Raw genomic sequence first — 21701 nt, 5'->3', positions numbered from 1 at the left:
AATATTATTTACTCCATCAAACTTATGTACGTCCAAGATTGAACGTATAAAATATTAACAATAAATGTCTTAAATAGTATAAATTATAGTAGATTTATTTTTGACCGATTTTATCAATGTTATTTGTAAATATACAAATTGTAATCCCAAAATCTCGGGATCAGAATTTTGGGTCGGGATTGGATTCCCTAGTAAGGAGGTTAAAGTAAGGGCCTTCAGCGTATTTTTAGCGATTTTTTTGTAGTTTTGATACATCTACATGAATTATGGAGATATCAAGTATCAACACAAACCAGTCAAAACTTGCACAGCAAGAGCCAAGCTCAAGTCAAGATCAAGAGGAATGATTGTCCCCTGGATTAAAGACATATTATTGACATGTGATTTTTCCAGATGCGTTCTTTTACTGTGGAGAGAAAAAATAGTGTCTATATGGAACCGAATAACTTAATTGCTTACCCGTGAATAAGAGATACGTTTTTTCGGGCTGATCATTGTGGACATAATAGTCTTCCTGATCTGGCGACGTTGCTGGTTCGTCATAATTGTTCCATTCTGATATGTCTTTGTTCAGTTCTGTTTCAGTCACGTTGCAGTTTGCATATTCGAACACTTCATATCTGGAAATAAATAAATAATTAGTAACAATGTTAAGTTGGCATGGAAACAATGATTCAGTGAATTGCTAAGGTAAACAAACCAAAAAGAAAAGAATACTTTTTCGAGTGTTCGTCATACAACATCTGTTTCTGTATAGAATTGGAAATCCCATGAACAGTAAAACTAATGTTGGTTTTTTATTTTAACTTGGAGAAGGGAGAAATTTAATTAATTTTATATCCTGTGAACTTATATTATGCACAAATAATGCGACAGAAGTGATTGACGAATCCAGTTCCTTGGTAGAAAATATCAAAATATTGGTAATATGATAAAATAAATTTAGGTTTCAGGCTAAAACAAATAATTTGTGTTAAGTTACTGAGTGAATTTAAAATTGGAATGCTTATAGTAATTGCCAAATGTAGGCGATAAAAGTATGTCATATATTATAATAAATGAATCTTTGATATGAAACGACTTGCAACTAATCTAATCGTTAGTATTGGTAACCATTTATCCAAATTACATCAAAATTGATACCGACTGTAAATAATTGATATTATATGTAAATCAGGCAGTTCTTGTAGTTCACGCACCATGATGCTACATTAAGACTAGAAGTTGTAGGCGAGATTAGTCTCGAAAATTCTCGAGAAATAATGAAAAAGGTTTGTTCTCGATTCTCGATTTTTTTTACCATAAGTATGACATGATTTCTTTTTATATCTTGAAGACCGGAGTGAATTTGATATAGATTTTTGTAAGGATGACATTAAAAGAACTCTCAACTTTCGTTTTGGAGGTGATAAAAATTGAAAGGAAGCGCTAAAAAACAAGCTTGGATTCGTACATGTAGACAATTTTTTTATGGAAATTTAGAAAAAATGCACGCATAAAACGTTGAATTATCATTTTTTAAAAATTCTCGAGATCTTGAAAAATCAAGAATCAAAAAAGTCAAGAAATAACCAAACTAATTTAGACCAAACTATTCAATATGTTTTAGTAATGTTTATCTCTATAAAAATATATCTAAGTGTATACGAATGATTATTTAAAACGATATCAAAAATGGTTTATGGATTATTAAATACATAATTATACCTGAGCACATTTTCCACACACGGAGGACCAGGTGGTTTGAAGGAAACTCGTTTCCTGTAGCGCACACCTCCTGAGTCACAAGCTGACCATTGACTCCAAGGAGAATACCGGCAGTCGTCATTGCAATCTACGTAGCAGGACTCCTATAATAATATAACATATTTGTATTGATTCATATTTAAAATGCAAGGGAGGATTTGATTCACTCATATGGCGTCAGCAAATTTTTATAGTGATTATCGGAAATATGTACAATATTAAATAAACCGTGAAGTTTGCCACTACTTTATGGCGGCGCTCAATCTTGTAAGATTAAAAAATGAATGATAATAATGAGGATTATAAATATAATTTAATTATTGATTTAATACCTCCTGCATAGTGTCTTCGAAGGACATTAGATGAGGTGAACAAAGCGACGGTGTAACTTGCTCTGCATCCGTCTCCCTCACACATGTAACGTTTCTATATCGGATTCCGTAGCCGCATGTTGCACCCTGCTGTATTGATAAAAAATAGATTAGGGAATTAATAAAAAAATAACACATTTCTCCACAATTTTTGCCTTTGGCCCTGTTTCACTCCGTCCTTTTGCCCCTCTGGGTTTTGGTTTCTCGTTGCATGTTTTGATACATCGTTCATTCATACTACGTGTCCTGCCCGACGATTTTTTTAGATCATTATAAAATTTATAAAATTCGTGTAAGTAAAACCTGTAAGTAAATAAGTAAAACTTTTTCAAATCGTTTAAACACCTTTTAGTTTTTGACAATCAGTGGTCTATCCTTCAGCCCCGTATGACAGCGCCAGGTTTAAGTACTCTATTTAGTATTTTTATTTTCTTTGGAAAATCTTTTTTTTTGTAAATTTGTTTTAGAAGAATATTTTTACCTTTTTTCCCCCAAGAATCGAGAATTTTCAAATTTTCTTGAGAATTTTGGATTTTGGAAAACAATTGGTTTATTGATTTCTCGAGAAATATCTACACTTATTAATCATTCGGCCCTAAGATTTTCCGCTGAAATCGTGAAAAGCTTTTCTTGCCTAATTTTACTTTCCAAATTTCCTTTGATATTCCCCCCTCCCCCGCCGCTCCTTTCCTACCGATTCACATTGACGATTTCTCTAAAAATGAGAAATTCAAAAATTTGTGATAATTTATTTCTCAAGAATCAACCTTTTTCGAGATATCTCGATCACAATCTCAATCTAAGTAGTATGTACCTATGTTAAAGGACTAGTCTCCATTTTATAAATCAATAAGAGTTGCTCTTTGTAGTGTTCAAATTAAGCCAAATAGCGCAGATATTTTAATATAAATAATGGTTGAGGTACATACTATTATATACTCTCTTAATTATGTATCTAAAAAATCATAAAACTATGTAATTAGTTTTAATGTGTATATAATAGAGAATAGGCATTTTGCTTTAGACCTACGCGAGTATTATGTTCTTCATTTCACTTATTCTGGCATGATTAATTATATTGAAAACTGTTATACGGTTGTCAAGATTTTATAAAATTATGTATTTTAGTACCACTAAAAGCGTCGAAACAAAGAAAATACGGAGAGAATTTCAAACTAAGGACAATCAGTTTGAAGTTATTATACTTACGTCCAAATGACAGTGAGTGAATGGTGATTTGTGAAGAATATAACATGGGGTCAGTGGACAAGGAACCCTCTCCGTAAGGTCAATAGGGCATGCCCTACCGGCAGCTGAAGCTTCATTGATGATCATCCTGTAAAATAAAAATAAATAATTAAGTAGGTTAAAAGCAAAGATTAATTTGACCATTAAAATGACTGGCTGCTGTGCATTTCGAAAATGGAGAGTAGCCCTTTTGGTTTTAAGCTGAATTATTAAATTGTTTACTAACTACGATTGTCTGACTTTCTGCTCTCTGCTTTGAAAACATTAATAATTAGACATTGATTTACTGAAAGCAACAATGAGTGCCCATTGGGTGAGTAGCTACACGATGTAACAGATCGACGTTTATACAGAAGCATTGATTTGAATAGCCGTTTCTTGATGATAATAATATTATGATTCATAAGGAAGTGGAAGACTTTTTCGTTTCTACAACGTGCCCAGTACAATTTTGAGCCACGTGTCACGCTTCCGTCATGGTTAAAATTTAAATGGTGAAGAAAAAAGCATGTCCGAAGTATTTGTATTTTTGTTGTTGTCTTTATGTACTCAATCAAGGCACACTGGAATGCATGCGACTACATTCTTGGGTGACTGCTCCCGAGAGCCGAGTCATATCCAGGCGAAAAAGTCATAGGGTTGATTTATGTATTTTTGTTGTTGTCTTTATGTACTCAATCAAGGCACACTGGAATGCATGCGACTACATTCTTGGGTGACTGCTCCCGAGAGCCGAGTCATATCCAGGCGAAAAAGTCATAGGGTTGATTTTAACCAGGGAACTCAGAAATAATGGAAACTGAAATACCTAACGGGTGTGGAGTAACAGGCAACCGATCTAGAGTGTGGAAGAATATGGGATGAACTTAAAAACGTATCGAGAATACGCTTGTCATTCGTTCTGACAACTGCTTTCGGTTTATTCACTAACGCTCATTAAATATTGGTGTGTTTGAAGAATGCAACACACACTATTGAACGTCTGTAATGTACGGTTTATTTTCGTAGGATACTCATACATTCAAAACCCTGCGTCAAAATTTAGTGTATTGGGGTATAGCCTACCTAGATTCCCACCGCCACCCGTCGTGGTTATGCACGGCCGCCTTCCATTTCACTATAAACGTGTCTGAAAGAAGTGATTTTAAGTGTTCATTCCGTCCCGAGACGGAGCCGCACGGGACTGATATTATCGGAAATCTATCTATTAATCTGTTTCGTGGTTTTTACACTTCTATTACTTCTATATCTTTCTATACATATTATTTTGGCCATTATTTGACATCCATGAGTTAAAACGTATTATGATAAACGCCCACGGTGGCCGCGCGGCATAAGCGTTGGACTATAAAGCCGTGGGTCCCAGATTTGAATCCTGGGTTTGGCAAGTACACATATTGTTTTTCAATTTGTGTGTGTCAGGGTATGGACCTAATAGGTTGGTTGGTACAACCAAGTGGTTGACATCCATTTCTCGTAAAAAAACAAAATCTGTCAATACAAACCTCCACTCTGTGGAGTCCCATATGATCCTATCAGGATCGGACATGGTCAAAAAAAAAATGATAAATTCAACGAATTTCTAAATCAAATCAACATATTATTGTCCCACCATTTAAGTAATGTTGTACATTCTTCAACGGGTATTCTTATATTTTATTGATCAGCTGAAGTTTTTGCAACCATAATTAGTTTTCTGTCGTATATACCATCATCTGATATATTTAGATTCAATATTCAAACTAGATCAATTCAAAATTAATAACGCACTTATAACAGCTAGGGTGACAATGTTTTACCTGTTTCTTGTAATGTTTCCAACGTTGTTAGGGTCAGTTCCACACGTACACTGTGTTGTCTCCCAGTCAGTCCATTCTGAGAGCTCACAATCGATAGGGCAATCTTCGTAGCAGAATTTTTCGGATGGCTCAGACGGGTGATTTTTCATCTGGAATATAAATAATTCCAGATATTGATCGAATCATATAAAGAAGACGAGATCTTTCAGAATTATGCCAAGTCAGATGTTGGTCTTACGTGGATGACCGATGCCTACGCTCTACGATGGAGCAGTGCTTGAGAACCCATATTCAATGAAGTGGGTACGCATTTAAATCCAGTATATGGCAAAAATCACAAGATAGTTTTAACTTATGTTTGATTTAGACCAGGGGTTCAAAAACTTTTTCGTCAAAGGGTCAATTTTGAAATCAAAAATATTTGGTGGGCCACCATTTCTTTTGCAAATATTTTCTGTTTTTAAAAAACATAAGGCAAAAAAATAAAAAAAAAATCATTGTATAAACTTATATTTTTAACTAAATATACATTTTTAATAATTAATATACTAAAAAATAATATTAAATTTGTTTCACCCTGTGATTTATGCAATAATTGTTTGTTTGAAACTAAATCCTCCAATCTAGGCTCAAAATTTGTGGTGTGTAACAAAAAAAATTAACAGACAACCATATTATGGTTATCTGTTAATTTTGTTCTTAAGTTTGATTTATTAATGCTCATTGTAGAAATTTTATTTTCACAAATATAAGTACTTCCAAATAAAGAAGCCATTTCATGGGCATGTTTAACTGTATTTGAATATACCCCAAGTGAAAGTCCTCATTGTTGACAGAGGATATTTAATTCTAAATTTAACTTTTAATATTCGATATGAAGAATACAAAATAATACAGATTTAACATGTCTCGCGAGACACATGAAAAAGTGACGCGGGACGCATTTTGTGAACCCCTGATTTAGACCAATGATTCAAAGAATTCGGAACTGGAAAACAACCATGCCCCGTAAAAGATTTGCATAACATAACCTTCACTCTATTGGTATAATCTTTCTCCCATGCTACCACGGGAGTGGTGCCTCCAGCATAAGCTCTGTTACTTCATGTCTCTTTAGATACTGGCGTGAGAGAGTCACAAAATATGCCGTCAACCCATCCTTAGACCCTGATCTAGCCTTTAATCACCTGTTAAGGCGAAGTCTTCACTGAGCCTTTTTTAAAGAGGCACCTAGCGGAAAAATACGAAGCTTGCAATTTGAGACATTTTTTTGATAATTTACAATTTCAACTGTATTAATGAATAAATACGTATTTGAAAACATTAAAAATAAAAATATTTTTTATTTTAAGTCAAAGACAAACTTACAATTGTAAAAAATGTAATAAAATGTGAATTTGTTCTATCGGTCCGCACCCTATTATTACATATATTTTATGGTCATATTTATTATTAAAATTTAGTTTATTAAGTTTTCTAAGCATCATTTAAGCGATTTTTGACAAATTCATAGTTTTAATATTTATATTAATATATTAATAATATTAATATAAATATTTAATTTATATTTATAAAAATAATTGATTTGATATAAATAAAAAGGATTTCAAGTTATACACATTTATATTTTTTATAAAAATCGATGTTTTTTAAAATAGATATAAAAAACATTAAAACTATGAATTAGTCAAAAATCGCTTAGGTGATGCTTAGAAAACTTAATAAACTAAATTTTAATAATAAATATGACCATAAAATACATGTAATAATAGGGTGCGGTCCGATAGAACAAATTCACATTTTATTACATTTTTTACAATTGTAAGTTTGTCTTTGACTTGAAATAAAAAATATTTTTATTTTTAATGTTTTCAGATACATATTTATTCATTAATACAGTTGAAATTGTAAATTATCAAAAAAATGTCTCAAATTGCAAGCTTCGTATTTTTCCGCTAGGTGCCTCTTTAAAAAAGGCTCAGTGAAGACTTCGCCTTAAGCGTGACGATGACCTAAATATCGATGAAGGTACCAATGAGTATATACGGTAAGATAAGGTCACGCCTTCATAATATTGATACTCCTAACCTCACTTCCAACTTCACCCTCTTTTAGAGTAACTTAGTTACCATTCTTTGTTCTCAATTTAACAATGGCTTTCCACTCTATCTTCCCTCCAGAAAACTACCCACACCTTTTTAGGCGCGAAATTGGCGAATTCTATTATATATACTTATTCTTCGAAGTTAATTATTCAACGCGTGCATGCTACTACTAAACTTGTGGTTTTGTTTGTCTCTGAGACGTGTTACATAATCAAAGTCTAGGAGCGTCGGTTTAAAAGCTTTTAAAATCGATGTATCTTTAGAATCATAGAAGTACACTGATACAAATGCATTACGGCCCACTCTAGTTTATGAGGAGACGTTCGAATCCTTGATGAAGGATGTTATCACGAAGAGGCACCTTATGTGGCTTGAATATTAAGTATGCCGGATGTCTCCCAAAAAATGTGACACTGACTGAGGGAAGTCACGTGACATTGTGCTTGCCAATGCATTGATGCTCTAACATCGCCGGTTGAAGTAATATAGCAAGTATATTATATATATTTGGACTTACATCACAAAACAGGTCACTGACTTGTCTTCCATCACTTCTCTCGCAGTAGATAGCTCTTTGTTGCATTCCTTCTCCACAGCTGGAACCACCTGAGAAATAATACATTGCATTTAAAACCTTTAACCATAGTGAAAGACAGAAATGAATATTAAAAAACTGGCTATAATGGTTATATTAATAATGAAAATATTAAAGAATTTGGTCTCTATATAGAAGGAAACAGTTCGATTTTGGAATCGAACGATTATACGCTTGGTTATAACAAATTTCTATTTTCTCCGAATGATTCTAATACTGGTATTGTATTATTTTTAGCTGCCTATACAAAATTTAAGAGGGAGTGTCATTCCACAGGTATTTATAGCTAAATTTTATATTCAAATATATGCTTTGATATGCCAATATGTTAGCGTTAGATGTCAAATTAATCATACACTATTCAAGACTTATTTTATCAATCTGCAAATATAATCATGCATGTGATTAACTAATTGGATGAATCTAAAATTGTAATGGAATGTCATAGTAGAAGTGTGATTTTTTTTAAACGAACCTACAATACAAAGTTACTTGTAGCTAACTTAATTAGTAGACCTGAGTTGACTTTTTGCTTCAATTGTATACATCTCTATGCAAGACATGCGAAACATGTGTATGTATGTGGATGTAGATTTCTATACGTGTATATATATATAATGTGGGTTTATTTGTAGATTTGTTATATTTAAATAATAATATTATTTTAAAAAGTAGGTACCTACTATCATGTAAGAATATTATTGAATATTAATAATTGTTTAACTAATAACTTTAAAAGACTGATATCATAGATATATCTCATTAGTTAGCTCCATTAATTTACAATACGTTACTATTGTTCCCATAATGGGCTATTGTACACCTCTTGAGTAAATTATTTGTGTTGTTTATAATTACTAATGATATATTATTAGGTTTTGACGATTTATTATACGCTTATCGAGTGTATTATTATTGATAAGGTTGGGGTTTTCATACAAACACTTCAACTATTTATAATTTGTTTGTTTTATATTTTTATTGTGATCCTTGACCCTCCGAGCTTGATCCGTGAAAGCTTAAATCCATTAGAATTTAAATTCAAATTTCATCAAGTACCTTCGGCCGATAGTATTAATATCTCTATAAAAGAAGGTTACTTGCAAGATATTTGAACTAACTATTTTATCAGAGTATTATTGTAATTATAAACAGTTATAATTACCTAAGGGAAGACATGATCCCCAATGTGTAGTACGCCAGGCGTAATCAAAGCAGGTGTGGTTCAAAAGACAGGGCTGCGCTTGCACCAGCGGCGGGCAGTCAGATCGGGATGACCGAGATGGACCTCGTAGCTGGGCTCGTGTGCGGTCTCTTCGCGATCCTCCCCAGCATGGCTGAAAGATTTCAACACTTTATTATAATATCCACTCTATCGTGCCTTCTTCTTCGGGTGGCAAAACAAATAACTTTTCAGTTCAACACTTTAGACTTTATACTATCTTCTTTACTTAATAATAATATTTTCACGATCTTTCACTGTATTCATTTTGTGAATTACCATTGGTGAGTAACAATTATAATAGTATAATTTATATAGGTTAATACACTATGATTTTTATTAATAAAAATTAACGAAATTTAAAATGCGCTTTAGAGAGAATTGTAAATACTACTAGTTAGTTAATTTAGTTGCAATTAGATAGGATGCCCATAGCTTAGTTTGTAGAAAACATTATCGTAAATCTCAGGGGCGTAGGTTAGAATCCTGTTGGGTGTCGTAATGTTTTTTAAAAACAAAATTCTAGTGATTATTATATTCCTCTGAGATATGTTATTATATGTAATGTTATATAGGTTAGTTAATAAATGGATTTCAAAATGAATGCTATCATCTGAGAGTATGTACTTAATGAAATTTAAACGAATTTGAATGTAGAGACACTATTATAGAAAGAATAAATAATTAGATATTTAATTACTTATTATTTTTATTATTATTCAATACTAGATATACGTAATGTTTAAGAATGTTATATTCTTTATTATATAAAAAAACAATCTTGAAACACATCAGAAACATATTAAAAAAATGTTGGCCTCTTATCTCGTTTAATCTCAGATGGCGAAAGCACTCACTCGGAAAGAAATGACGTGTTCTTTTTTTTCTTCAAATATGTATGTTTCTGAGGTTAAAATAAAAAAAAATACCCACCTTAGGGCACTGACTCCATTCGCTCCACTCACTAACGACGCATTCGCCAGGACATGAGAGGTGACAAGCGTTCAGGTCTGCTGGCTGAGACAGTGGATCACATAGAGCATCTTCCACTGGCAAACCAGTTGCCAATTCCACGCACCTGTTGAGAAACAGATATTTAATTTTAAATAATATCCAAAAATGGAAATGTATTTTTTTGCATGCGTTATGTATTCTATTTATTGCATTAATTAGAGGATTTATGATTTTTCTTGAATTGTACTAATTGAATTTTAAACAAAAAATTCATGCATTTTTTCAATTATAAGAAAACATATTAAGCTAATTAAATTTATTGTAAATTAATAATTAATTTATTGTAATTAAAAAGAAATGGCGTATTTCAAAAAAACACTACCTTATTCTTAGGTCAATAATTATTATAAAGCAATCATTATTCATAAGATGTTTATCACACTTGAATGGTCAAAGACATAGCTTATAATAAGTATCTTTAGAATCATCTTCAAATGTGTAAATCTTGCCGATTTTTTGAATAATAAAATGCCTAATTCTTGTCAAATTTGGGATCACAGAGATTATCAATATAATTTTTTATCGTGAATATTTTACAAAAATTATCTCGTAATAAATTATACTAATGGTTTCATAAATGCGTTTAAAAATTAATAAACGTAAAAAATCTTAACACCACTGCACAGTTATGTACCGAAATATGACTATATTCTAAAACATTAGAGCGAGAGGTTTAAAAGAATACTATTTTATGTAACAAAAATACTTTATGCAGTCATCAAATGTTTAAAATAACTATAAAGGATAATAAGGCTTCAAAATTATATAAATAGATTATCTACAACGTTTAAGGAGTGTCCAGGATCATGGTTTGAAAATACAATAAAAACTCAATTTTTACCTTCGACGAGCATGTCCCCCCTTAATTGGTTATCCAATTTACTATGTATAATTCCATTTAACAAAATTATAATATAAATTATATTAATACAACCAATATAAATTAATATAATTTATATTACATATCATTCGATAATGTTTGAATGAATTACTGATTCTATTTGTAACACATCGCATTCAATTTTTTTATATTAATTTTTTAATTTTTCCTTATCTTTGCAAAACTAGTGAATCTTGTTTAATTTATAGCGAATATATTGTGCTATTAAAATATGTAAGAACCAATCCTCAGTAATGAATTTATTTTTTTAACCATGTCTGATCCTAATTGGGTCTCCACAGAGTGGAGGTTTGTATTTACGAGAAACAAACGTTAGCCACTTGCTCAACCTGCTAGCTCCATACTCTGACTCATACAAAAATTGAAAAATAATATAACGTGTACTTGCCAGAGTCAGGATTTGAACCTGGGGCCCACGACGTTATAGTTCGACGCTTAAGCTGCGCGGTCATCGTGGGTGCATAATTAATAATGAATAATTACAATACATTAACTACCTGACAGTTCTATACTGGTCTCCCGTGCCGCATCCTTGAGATTGATGGCGTGGTATCAGGTTGCATGGAGTCCAGCCGCTGCTCACCCAAGCGTAGCCTTCGCACGGGTTCTTGCAAACCTGTTGGAACATAAGCAGGTACTCGTCAATATTTTGCCTTACGTAATATCATTTTGTATATTACAAAACAATAATTAAAATTTATGATTGGTACCTTGGTTTGTGATGTGACACCACAAGGCCTACCACCGGCAGATGCGTTTACCAATATATTTCTGTAACAGAAAAGATTATATAAATTAATTATCATGTATTTCTACAACAAATTATTATCTAAAAGGCGCATTTAAACCATGTAGATATACCCTGTCTAGATTATACGTTAGTAAAATTTCTATTGTAAAGTAATTTTCGGTCCTTCCTAACCGGTTACATGTAAATTGTACGTATTACATTTCATCGTAGCACAGTTCACCGTGAGATTTCTTATCGGAAAGAGATGAAAAAATTCGTGTTGTTCGTGGAGCATTGCAAACAATAATGTTCCAATTTTATTAGATCCTTACTAAGTCCTTGCACAAAAATATTGTAAAACAAAGTTAGTTTCCTTTGCCTGATTTTAGTTTTGCTCGAATGCACGAAACCACAATCAACCAAAATCACAATATACACAATTCTTCGACTTCTTTCAGAAGGCGAATGTCAAGTGCGACTATTTCCTATTTTTTTATTTACTTAAAAAATATCGATGTTAGTGTTATTATTATATAAAATAACTAAAATTAATAAATACCTTAAACATATAAGTTTTAATGAAAAAATGAAAATGTGTGTTTGTAAGGGGGGAAAGGGGGTGTAAATTTACCAACCTTAGTTACGCCACTGCTCAATTGCGTTGATGATCCGCATAGAAAAATTATAGGGAGCATTGATCCTAACCTAACAAATAATCCAGTATATCGGCTATTTTCAAGATTTGTTTGCCGCTTGATTCCTGTAAACCGACAAGAACCGTGTTTTATTTAGACATGTATTTTATCTCAGTACTATACGACCCAAAGAGGTTGGACGGTCTTTAATTTTTTTTTTGACGATGTCCGACCCTAATAGGATCATATGGGCCTCCACAGAGTAGAGGTTTGTATTAACAGATTTTGTTTTTTACGAGAAATGGATGTCAGCCACTTGCTCAACCTATTAGGTCCATACCCTGACTTACACACAAACTGAAAAACAATATGTGTACTTGCCAGGCCCAGGATTCGAACCTGAGATCCACAGCGTGATAGTCCAACGCTTATGTCGCGCGGCCACCATGGGTGTCTTTAATAGACGACCATATATTTCCGATACAATATTCCACGATGCAGTGTGATACGGCGAACTACATACGTACAAATTTCCGGACATGTTCGTAACCATATTCGTGATTTGGCAAAACCAGATAATATATTTTTCGTTTTTGGACAAAAACTGTTGATGGTTTAAACTTCACCTCTACCACTAGTGATTAGTCGCTGTGTGTGTTTTTCGCCGAGTGGTCATAGATTTTCTATTAAAAAACTACATGCCATTTTTATAAACCTTCTGCCTCGCTTCTGCAATATTGGGACATATAATTTTAATATACATAATTTGAAAACATCTAATGCATATACACAGTAAAAAAATCGTTTTGTAGAAACGAAATTACGACACCTGAACCTGTATCTACTGGATTCGCGCCAGTATGCTTTTTCAATTAAGCTACGGCCATCTTAGTTAACTACGAGTTGTTACATGAAATGCTTATCGAACAAGTTATATACAGGTTCAAGTTCCGTTGAGTGTTGTATTTTTTTCTATTGTGTATATGCATGAGATGTTTTAAAATTATGTATATATTCATTATATAGGATGTTGCATTCTCAAATCTTCTGTCTTATTCGTTGAGTAAAAAAAAAGTTTATTATATAGGTGATTTAATATTCAGATATTACGAATAACGCATTTACTTATTTTTATGTCTTTTTGAAAATGTTTCTAGACAGATTCTAAAATTCAGTGATGAAAGTGGATATTCATTTGACTTAAACAGTTACTTGTAAATGTTATTTATAATGTATGGTCTAAAATGTATTTTAATACTGTTTTATAAACATATTCATGACCTACGGCTATCGTAAAACTGTACTACGATCGCGCTACGCGTATGCTACGGATGGTCTACAGTTTTGCTACGTTGGATCTACGGCCTACGAATAAACTACTGCTGAGCTACAGTAACACTAATACAGATAGAACTAGCATATAGTATGTATAAATTATGTGATAGTATGCGATCTAAAAATGTATTTTAATAATGTCTTATAAAGATATTCATGACATTCGGCCATCTTAAAAATGTACTACGATCGTGCTACGTGTTTGCTACGAATGGTCTACGGTTTTCCTACGTTGGATCTACGGCCTACGAATAAGCTACTATTGAGCTACAGTAACACTAATACAGATATAACTAGTCTATATATATCATATATATAATTTTCTGTTTGCATATTGTAAGAAATATTAGCGGTAAAGCTGTTACAATTGATTTACAACAATCCTATACGCTTCCTACAATTTTCCGTTAAATCGTCATTCAAACATAGAAGTTAATTTATTTGAACATTTAAACATCAATTTGACACATTAAGATTATGATAGTTAGATTGCGTCCTGTGATCATATTATAAAATATAGTATTGATGTGCTACGTATGAGCTACGGTGGTGCTACGTATTATCTACGCTTTTGCTACGATATTGCTACGCATTAGCGCGATATCAACACTGTCGATGTACTTAATTATCTTCATGGTACGGTTATATGCGAGAAACAAAGATGAATGTACAAAATTATTAATGTTAAACAAATAATCGATGGTTACCAGATATAGAATCTATTCTTCAATCCATAACGTCACCTCAATACTACAACTAGACAACTCTGATTTAGTCATTGTTGGGAAAATGAAATTTAAACTTTACTTGATTAACACAAATCAAGGCTATAATTATTATTTAAAACAAAAATCGAAAATCCTGCTTTTCTAATTGAGAATAATTAAATAATGTTCAATTGTATGAAAAAATATTGTGAATATATTATTTTATTTATTTAATGTATTTAACGGTTTTAGTAATTTCAGGTGTCCATTGACGGAAGCATGCACGATGAAATTGCTCGAAGAACAAAGCTGGGATGGAGTGCTTTCGGACATCTGAATAGTGTCTTCAAGAGTGACCTACCATTATTTCTTAAGCGTAGGGTGTTCAACCAATGTCTGTGGCCAACCAACCCGTTGCTGCGAGACGTGGACCCTCAACACGAGAGATTTCCAAAAGCTAAGAGTCGCACAGCGAGGCATGGGGAGATGTATGTTGGGCATCACGCGAAAGGACCGTAAGAGAAACGAATGGGTTAGAAAGCAGACAGGAGTACGCGATGTAATAGACGTTGCCAAACAGCTGAAATGGAGATGGGCGGGGCACATTGCTCGCCGAAAGGACGGCCGCTGGACAAATGCCGCCATTCAGTGGTACCCAAGGGACACGAAACGGCCACAGGGTCGACGAACTGGTAAAGTTCGGCAGAAATACGTGGCATCGAAAGACACAGGACCGAGAGAGTTGGAAGAAGCTTGGGGAGGCCTTCATCCAGCAGTGGATTGATCCTGGTTGATAATGATTTAATGTATTTATAGTTTTCAAGTTATCTAATATTTTTAAACACAAAATTAATACAGTTCCCAATAACTTCCGACTTATCTAGTTTTACCATTTTATCAATGTAGAATCATATTCAATAGCTATCTCAAAAATAGTGAAAATCAAGTTATCCAGTTTTAGTATTGAGGTAACGATAAGTATTGAAATACTGACCGTATTTTCTAGTTTTACAATGGTAATAAATTGATTGTTCTCCATTATTCGTCATACAATATTCTTTACTATAGAATGTATGAAAACCACAAGCGCTACGTTGGTACAGTAAGAAAATTTCAGGATATAATTTTGGATGATTACCAATGTACGTATTATTATTATTTCTTTAAAAAATCATTTGCATTCGTCAAACTGTCAATTGTTGAACAAATTCTGCAACAGAATAGTAATTTTAAATGTGTCCAACCTGGTCCTCCGCTGCAAACTGATTCCACATGGTTTCCCTTCGCAATTTCCCCAGGCACTCCACCTGCTCATTCTGCAGTCGATTGGACATTCAGTGGAGCAGGATTCGCGGACCAGACCAGACAAGCCAGCAAAACCTGAAAACAAATGTAGAATTAAATGTATCTTGATGCTTCATTTCCATAAAACTGATCATCTCGCCTAATCATTATGACACTAGCTTTAACAATACATCCATATCTATTATATTCATTAAAAAATATGGTGATTTCAAGTAATACTTTAATTTTAAGTATTTTGAAGTAATACTGTGACCAGTGCATCTATTCTATATACAATACTGCTTTCGGTCGCTATCTAGAGTAGGAAAGTATCCAAGTATTAGCACTTATTGTAACAATTACAATAAGTTAGTTGTTATTGTTACTATAAGTGCTATGTTTTAACAGCACCACTCTTGGCTGTGATAAATTTTAGAGCCAGATAGATAGTTTTGACAGTTCAGACGGCTAACTTATTGTGATTGTTACAGTGCTAATATTTCGATACTTTCCTACCCTAGTTAGCTGTTGTAGCGGCCGAAAGTAGTCTTGTATATAGAATAGATGCGCAGGAATAGAACTTACAAGAACACTGCAGAATGAGTTAAATGTCAACGAATAATTTTGACCGCAGAGAGCTTTATTCCGTATCGCTATCTACTGATAGACTTGTGGTGAATGCTATAAATTTTTCGATGGATTCATTTATTACTCTACCGCATGGGCATTCACCTTTCATCTCTTTTACCAGACACACTTGTCAAAACAATGAACTTTCTAAGCTTTATGGACTTTGGCAAGCACTGTATATGACGAATTAAATAATATGACTTAGATAATATATAGAATATCTCAAAGTTTACCTAAATATTATAATCAAGGCCTAAAATAATATGTAATTGCTTACCTGTTTGTTCATCCCTGTCATTGTGATGTTGGCAATGGTGTGGTTCTATGATTCGGCCAGAGACGTCGGAGCAAACGAGGCGTCGGTATCGAAATCCGACGCCTTCCCCACACGGTCTGGACCATTCAGATACCGCCTCTAACCTGAAATTAATAATTCTATGGTTACCACAAAAATTTTCAATCTAAACACGATACGAGTGTAAATTTAATATGATTAACATAAGAATGGAATTAACAATTCTGTTGCAAAACTATGGAATACAATTATGAATTGAAATTATATTGACGGAGAAAGTATAATAATTATTCTTGTTTATTTCTTTGTTCATGTCCGCTCTATAAATGACGTAAATGGACACCACGCAATGTTCTCCAGAATCCATGTTACTAGCCAATCTTCTCGCGTCTTCCTAGGCCATGCTAGTATCCAGTAGTTGCCCCGTATACAGTCTGTGGATATCTAATATTTAAAGGCTTTTTAGGATACTGAAATCAGTTTGGTTGGCTTTAAGAAAAGCTCATCTTGAAACTATTTTGAAGCATCAGTAGTATTTGACCGAGCCAGATTCAACGTCGTATCTTCACTCTATATATTATTATTTATAATGAGAAAATGTTTGGTCGATTTTCTTATATCTTACTAACCCTTATTTCACATTATACGGTTTCAACCGTACGGAAATAAATTGAACGGTAAAAATCCGAATCGGCAACAAGTGCACGCTATTTTCACACTATACGGTTTATGCACGTTTTTTTTGTCACAAGCTCAATTTGTGGTTGAGTGTTGTGCTGTTTGTACGATTTAAAACCGTCTAATGTGAAAGCATGCATTAGGTCACGTATACCGTAAGAGAAACGAATGGGTTAGAAAGCAGACAGGAGTACGCGATGTAATAGACGTTGCCAAACAGCTGAAATGGAGATGGGCGGGGCACATTGCTCGCCGAAAGGACGGCCGCTGGACAAATGCCGCCATTCAGTGGTACCCAAGGGACACGAAACGGCCACAGGGTCGACGAACTGGTAAAGTTCGGCAGAAATACGTGGCATCGAAAGACACAGGACCGAGAGAGTTGGAAGAAGCTTGGGGAGGCCTTCATCCAGCAGTGGATTGATCCTGGTTGATAATGATTTAATGTATTTATAGTTTTCAAGTTATCTAATATTTTTAAACACAAAATTAATACAGTTCCCAATAACTTCCGACTTATCTAGTTTTACCATTTTATCAATGTAGAATCATATTCAATAGCTATCTCAAAAATAGTGAAAATCAAGTTATCCAGTTTTAGTATTGAGGTAACGATAAGTATTGAAATACTGACCGTATTTTCTAGTTTTACAATGGTAATAAATTGATTTATATCAATTGATATTGATAAAATTTTCAATCTAAACACGATACGAGTGTAAATTTAATATGATTAACATAAGAATGGAATTAACAATTCTGTTGCAAAACTATGGAATACAATTATGAATTGAAATTATATTGACGGAGAAAGTATAATAATTATTCTTGTTTATTTCTTTGTTCATGTCCGCTCTATAAATGACGTAAATGGACACCACGCAATGTTCTCCAGAATCCATGTTACTAGCCAATCTTCTCGCGTCTTCCTAGGCCATGCTAGTATCCAGTAGTTGCCCCGTATACAGTCTGTGGATATCTAATATTTAAAGGCTTTTTAGGATACTGAAATCAGTTTGGTTGGCTTTAAGAAAAGCTCATCTTGAAACTATTTTGAAGCATCAGTAGTATTTGACCGAGCCAGATTCAACGTCGTATCTTCACTCTATATATTATTATTTATAATGAGAAAATGTTTGGTCGATTTTCTTATATCTTACTAACCCTTATTTCACATTATACGGTTTCAACCGTACGGAAATAAATTGAACGGTAAAAATCCGAATCGGCAACAAGTGCACGCTATTTTCACACTATACGGTTTATGCACGTTTTTTTTGTCACAAGCTCAATTTGTGGTTGAGTGTTGTGCTGTTTGTACGATTTAAAACCGTCTAATGTGAAAGCATGCATTAGGTCACGTATACCACTGAGTCATCGGTGGCCGTCCGGGCGCCGTTTCGATTTTTAACCGTCGCCGTGTATTGTGAAAAGGGCCCAGATTTTCTTCACGCCACTATAAGAATTTCGCCGTTCGATTTTTTGCCGTACGGTCAAAACCGTATAATGTGAAAGTAGCGTTACTCACTATGAAGTTTTATAAACAATGAGCACAAATTTAAATAAGAATAATTCAATATCTATACCTGTCAACGTCACCGAGGTACTCTGGAGCAGTCGGAACATTGAAGTCTTCTGGACCAGAGAGTACAAGGCATTTGGACCAAGGAGGTGTCAGCTTCGAGTGGAAGATTCCACATGGACACTCATGACCTTCGTACAGGACTGTGTTAGGGCACGGAGAATTACCCAGTTTCTTTCGAGATCTGTTGAATGGACGAAATATCATATAATATAGATCAAACGGGCATTCCGAAAATACTTTTATATATATTATAATGTCAAGTAATTGACCAATTAATATCTTCAAAAATACTGTTACGAAGTTAAAGATTTTCTTTGATTATATTCTTTAGTACACACAATGGCTTAATTATTGGTAGAGCAACCGTTGCTGATATTATGGGGGGCGCGTTCAATCCTGGGCTAGTAAAATGTAGGTGATATTTATTTCAATGTGTATTTGATTTAGTGCAAAGAAAGTTGGTCGAATAGATAACAACCATTGCTAGTAAGTATGTTCATATAACCTCCTTTCCATGTAGGCTCATATTTTACTGACTATTATACGGTAATTATCTTGGAAAAATCTAGATAGAGACTGATCCAGGTGGATGATATTAATACAATTATCACATGATTTTTCAAAATGTTTTTACTATTGATAAGTATGTATTTGAAAGTCCCTTGTTGTAACAATATGCTTGCATGTTCACGTTAAATGTCATCGAAATATATGTCACGCCCACGGTGGCCGCGCAGCTTAAGCGTTGGACTATAACGTCGTGGGTCCTAGGTTCGAATCCTGGGTCTGGCAAGTACACATATTGTTTTTCAATTAGTGTGTGTCAGGGTATGGACCGAATAGGTTGAGCAAGTGGCTGACATCCATTTCTCGTAAAAAACAAAATCTGTCAATACAAACCTCTACTCTGTGGAGGCCCATATGACCCTATTAGGATCGGACATGGTCGAAAGAAGAAGAAATATATGTCCATTGATTGCACCATGGATAACTTAAAACCACTCTGAATACCTTTTCTGCGCATCTATTATATACAAAAGGTTGTTATCAGCGGCCATGAAAAGTAGTTTATCATATTATTTATGCATTGGGATATTATAATTGTTACAATAAGTTAGCCGTTTAAACAGTGAAAACTATCTATCTCGCTCTAAATGTTAACACAGCCAAGCGGGGTGCTGTTAAAACATAGCACTTTTTGACAGTTCAGACCGTTACCATAATATTGTAACAATTTACCGCCTCAATACATACATATGATAAACTACCCTCGATAGCCGCCTTGTGTATATAATGCCATGTCCACACTGGCAACAAGTTGCTGGCAACCTCATTAAATTTCACGATAATAATTATCAAAAATTATTTAAATCGAAATTTAATGAGGTTGCCAGCAACTTGTTGCTAATGTGGACACGGCTTAAGGAAGCGCTGTAAGGCGTTCTGCCACCTATGCTTGGGTTGTATTGAAGCTCTTCCGGTCTCTCTATTGTATAACTAATGACTCTTTTACCTAATGCGGTTTAGTGTTTGTGTTTCTTCCAATCTTTATATGCAAATTCCACTATAAGGTGATTATATATATAATGCTACATAATATGTGAATGGTTTTTCTGAAAGTACCTAGTGCTGACTCCCCCGCATTCCTTGGCACACCTGGACCACGGAGACCAGTCACTTAGTTGGCAACCGGTGCGGCAGTCTACTGAGCAGCGAAGGTGAGAGGCAGGAGGAGCACTGGTGGACAAGCAGGCTGTTGGAGGTATTTTATGATGCTGCTGGGAACACCATACTCCTGAAAATATAATGACACATGAAAAGATTTATTCCCTCGCTTTTTATCCATATTGTATATAGATATAAGATAACTTGGAAAATAATATAAAAACATGTTAGATAGCTCAATTTATTATGAATTATCTGCAAAGATTAGTAGGTAATTGAGTCGGTAAATTGATTGTACTCACATCAAAATACATTTATACGCGAGAAATCGATTTACATTTTTCGAATACCTAGTTTATAAACTACAGTATTAAAACCTGTTTATTATTATGAAGTTAACTTGATTTTTACAGTTTCGTATGGTATTTTTAATTAAGAATAATATATCAAAAATATTGTGGATAAATCAATAATTATTATAAGGATGTCAAAACTTAATTTGGGGGAGTTATGAAACAAGTTAGTAGTGTTATTATCAGGGAACACAAAAGTAAAGGCAGTATGTTAAATTTTGGGTTTGGGTGTAAGTAGATACAATACACGAGTGTGGAAAAATATGGAATAAACTTAAACTCGTGTTAAAGTATATATTATTTTCAATATTTTCGCCTGTATCATAGTATCCATTAAAGTTTGTCACGCAAACGAAACGTGCGTTAAATATTGGTAATATTTGAGAACGTTCAGTTGGCTTTGTATTTCGTAAATTTTATCGTAATTAAATCATAAACCAAAATTGGCTTCAACTCTTCGTCTTTTAGACTTTTAAATTTATAATAATTTATCTATTCTGTGATTAGTACCATCATTTAAATTGCAAAGGACACCTATCGAAGTGAAGCTATTAGGTAATATTTGAGTCAGGGCGCGACTGAAAATCATACCTGTACTTTCTCCGCGTACATTCCCCATGCACAGATAAACGGTGATTGATTCTAGTGACATACACCTGGCTTGTAGTTGCTGATGCTTCAAATTCTAACGTACGATTTCGTGATGAGTTTCATTAAGGCTAAATGTGTTGCGGGGCAGGTAGGTTTGGCTTGTAGCTACTGGTAAGACGTTCATCTACCAGTCGCTGCAACCTGTCGCACTT

General features: G+C 33.7%; 1 protein-coding gene across 1 annotated transcript in view; it reads right to left on the bottom strand.

Annotated features, from left to right (window-relative positions):
* LOC147069965 (thrombospondin type-1 domain-containing protein 7B-like) overlaps window positions 1-21701 on the bottom strand; it is a 116430-nt gene that overhangs the window by 3963 nt on the left and 90766 nt on the right. The window contains exons 14-27 of the mRNA XM_085949891.1: window positions 20504-20675; window positions 18882-19061; window positions 16600-16742; window positions 15653-15788; window positions 11712-11772; window positions 11499-11617; window positions 10020-10164; window positions 9030-9201; window positions 7787-7875; window positions 5165-5313; window positions 3327-3453; window positions 2079-2207; window positions 1708-1850; window positions 460-620 (exon numbers count right to left, since the gene is read on the bottom strand). Of these exons, the coding sequence (XP_085806017.1) occupies window positions 460-620; window positions 1708-1850; window positions 2079-2207; window positions 3327-3453; window positions 5165-5313; window positions 7787-7875; window positions 9030-9201; window positions 10020-10164; window positions 11499-11617; window positions 11712-11772; window positions 15653-15788; window positions 16600-16742; window positions 18882-19061; window positions 20504-20675 (1926 nt within the window). The remainder of the gene's footprint in view (window positions 1-459; window positions 621-1707; window positions 1851-2078; window positions 2208-3326; window positions 3454-5164; window positions 5314-7786; window positions 7876-9029; window positions 9202-10019; window positions 10165-11498; window positions 11618-11711; window positions 11773-15652; window positions 15789-16599; window positions 16743-18881; window positions 19062-20503; window positions 20676-21701) is intronic.

Source organism: Rhyacophila brunnea, unplaced genomic scaffold (assembly GCF_057557595.1).
Source record: "Rhyacophila brunnea isolate RB1 unplaced genomic scaffold, BYU_Rbru_1.0 scaffold_22, whole genome shotgun sequence".
Taxonomy (NCBI): domain Eukaryota; kingdom Metazoa; phylum Arthropoda; class Insecta; order Trichoptera; family Rhyacophilidae; genus Rhyacophila; species Rhyacophila brunnea.
The sequence above is the reverse complement of the archived record's forward strand: the minus strand, read 5'-3'. Positions and strand labels throughout refer to the sequence as shown.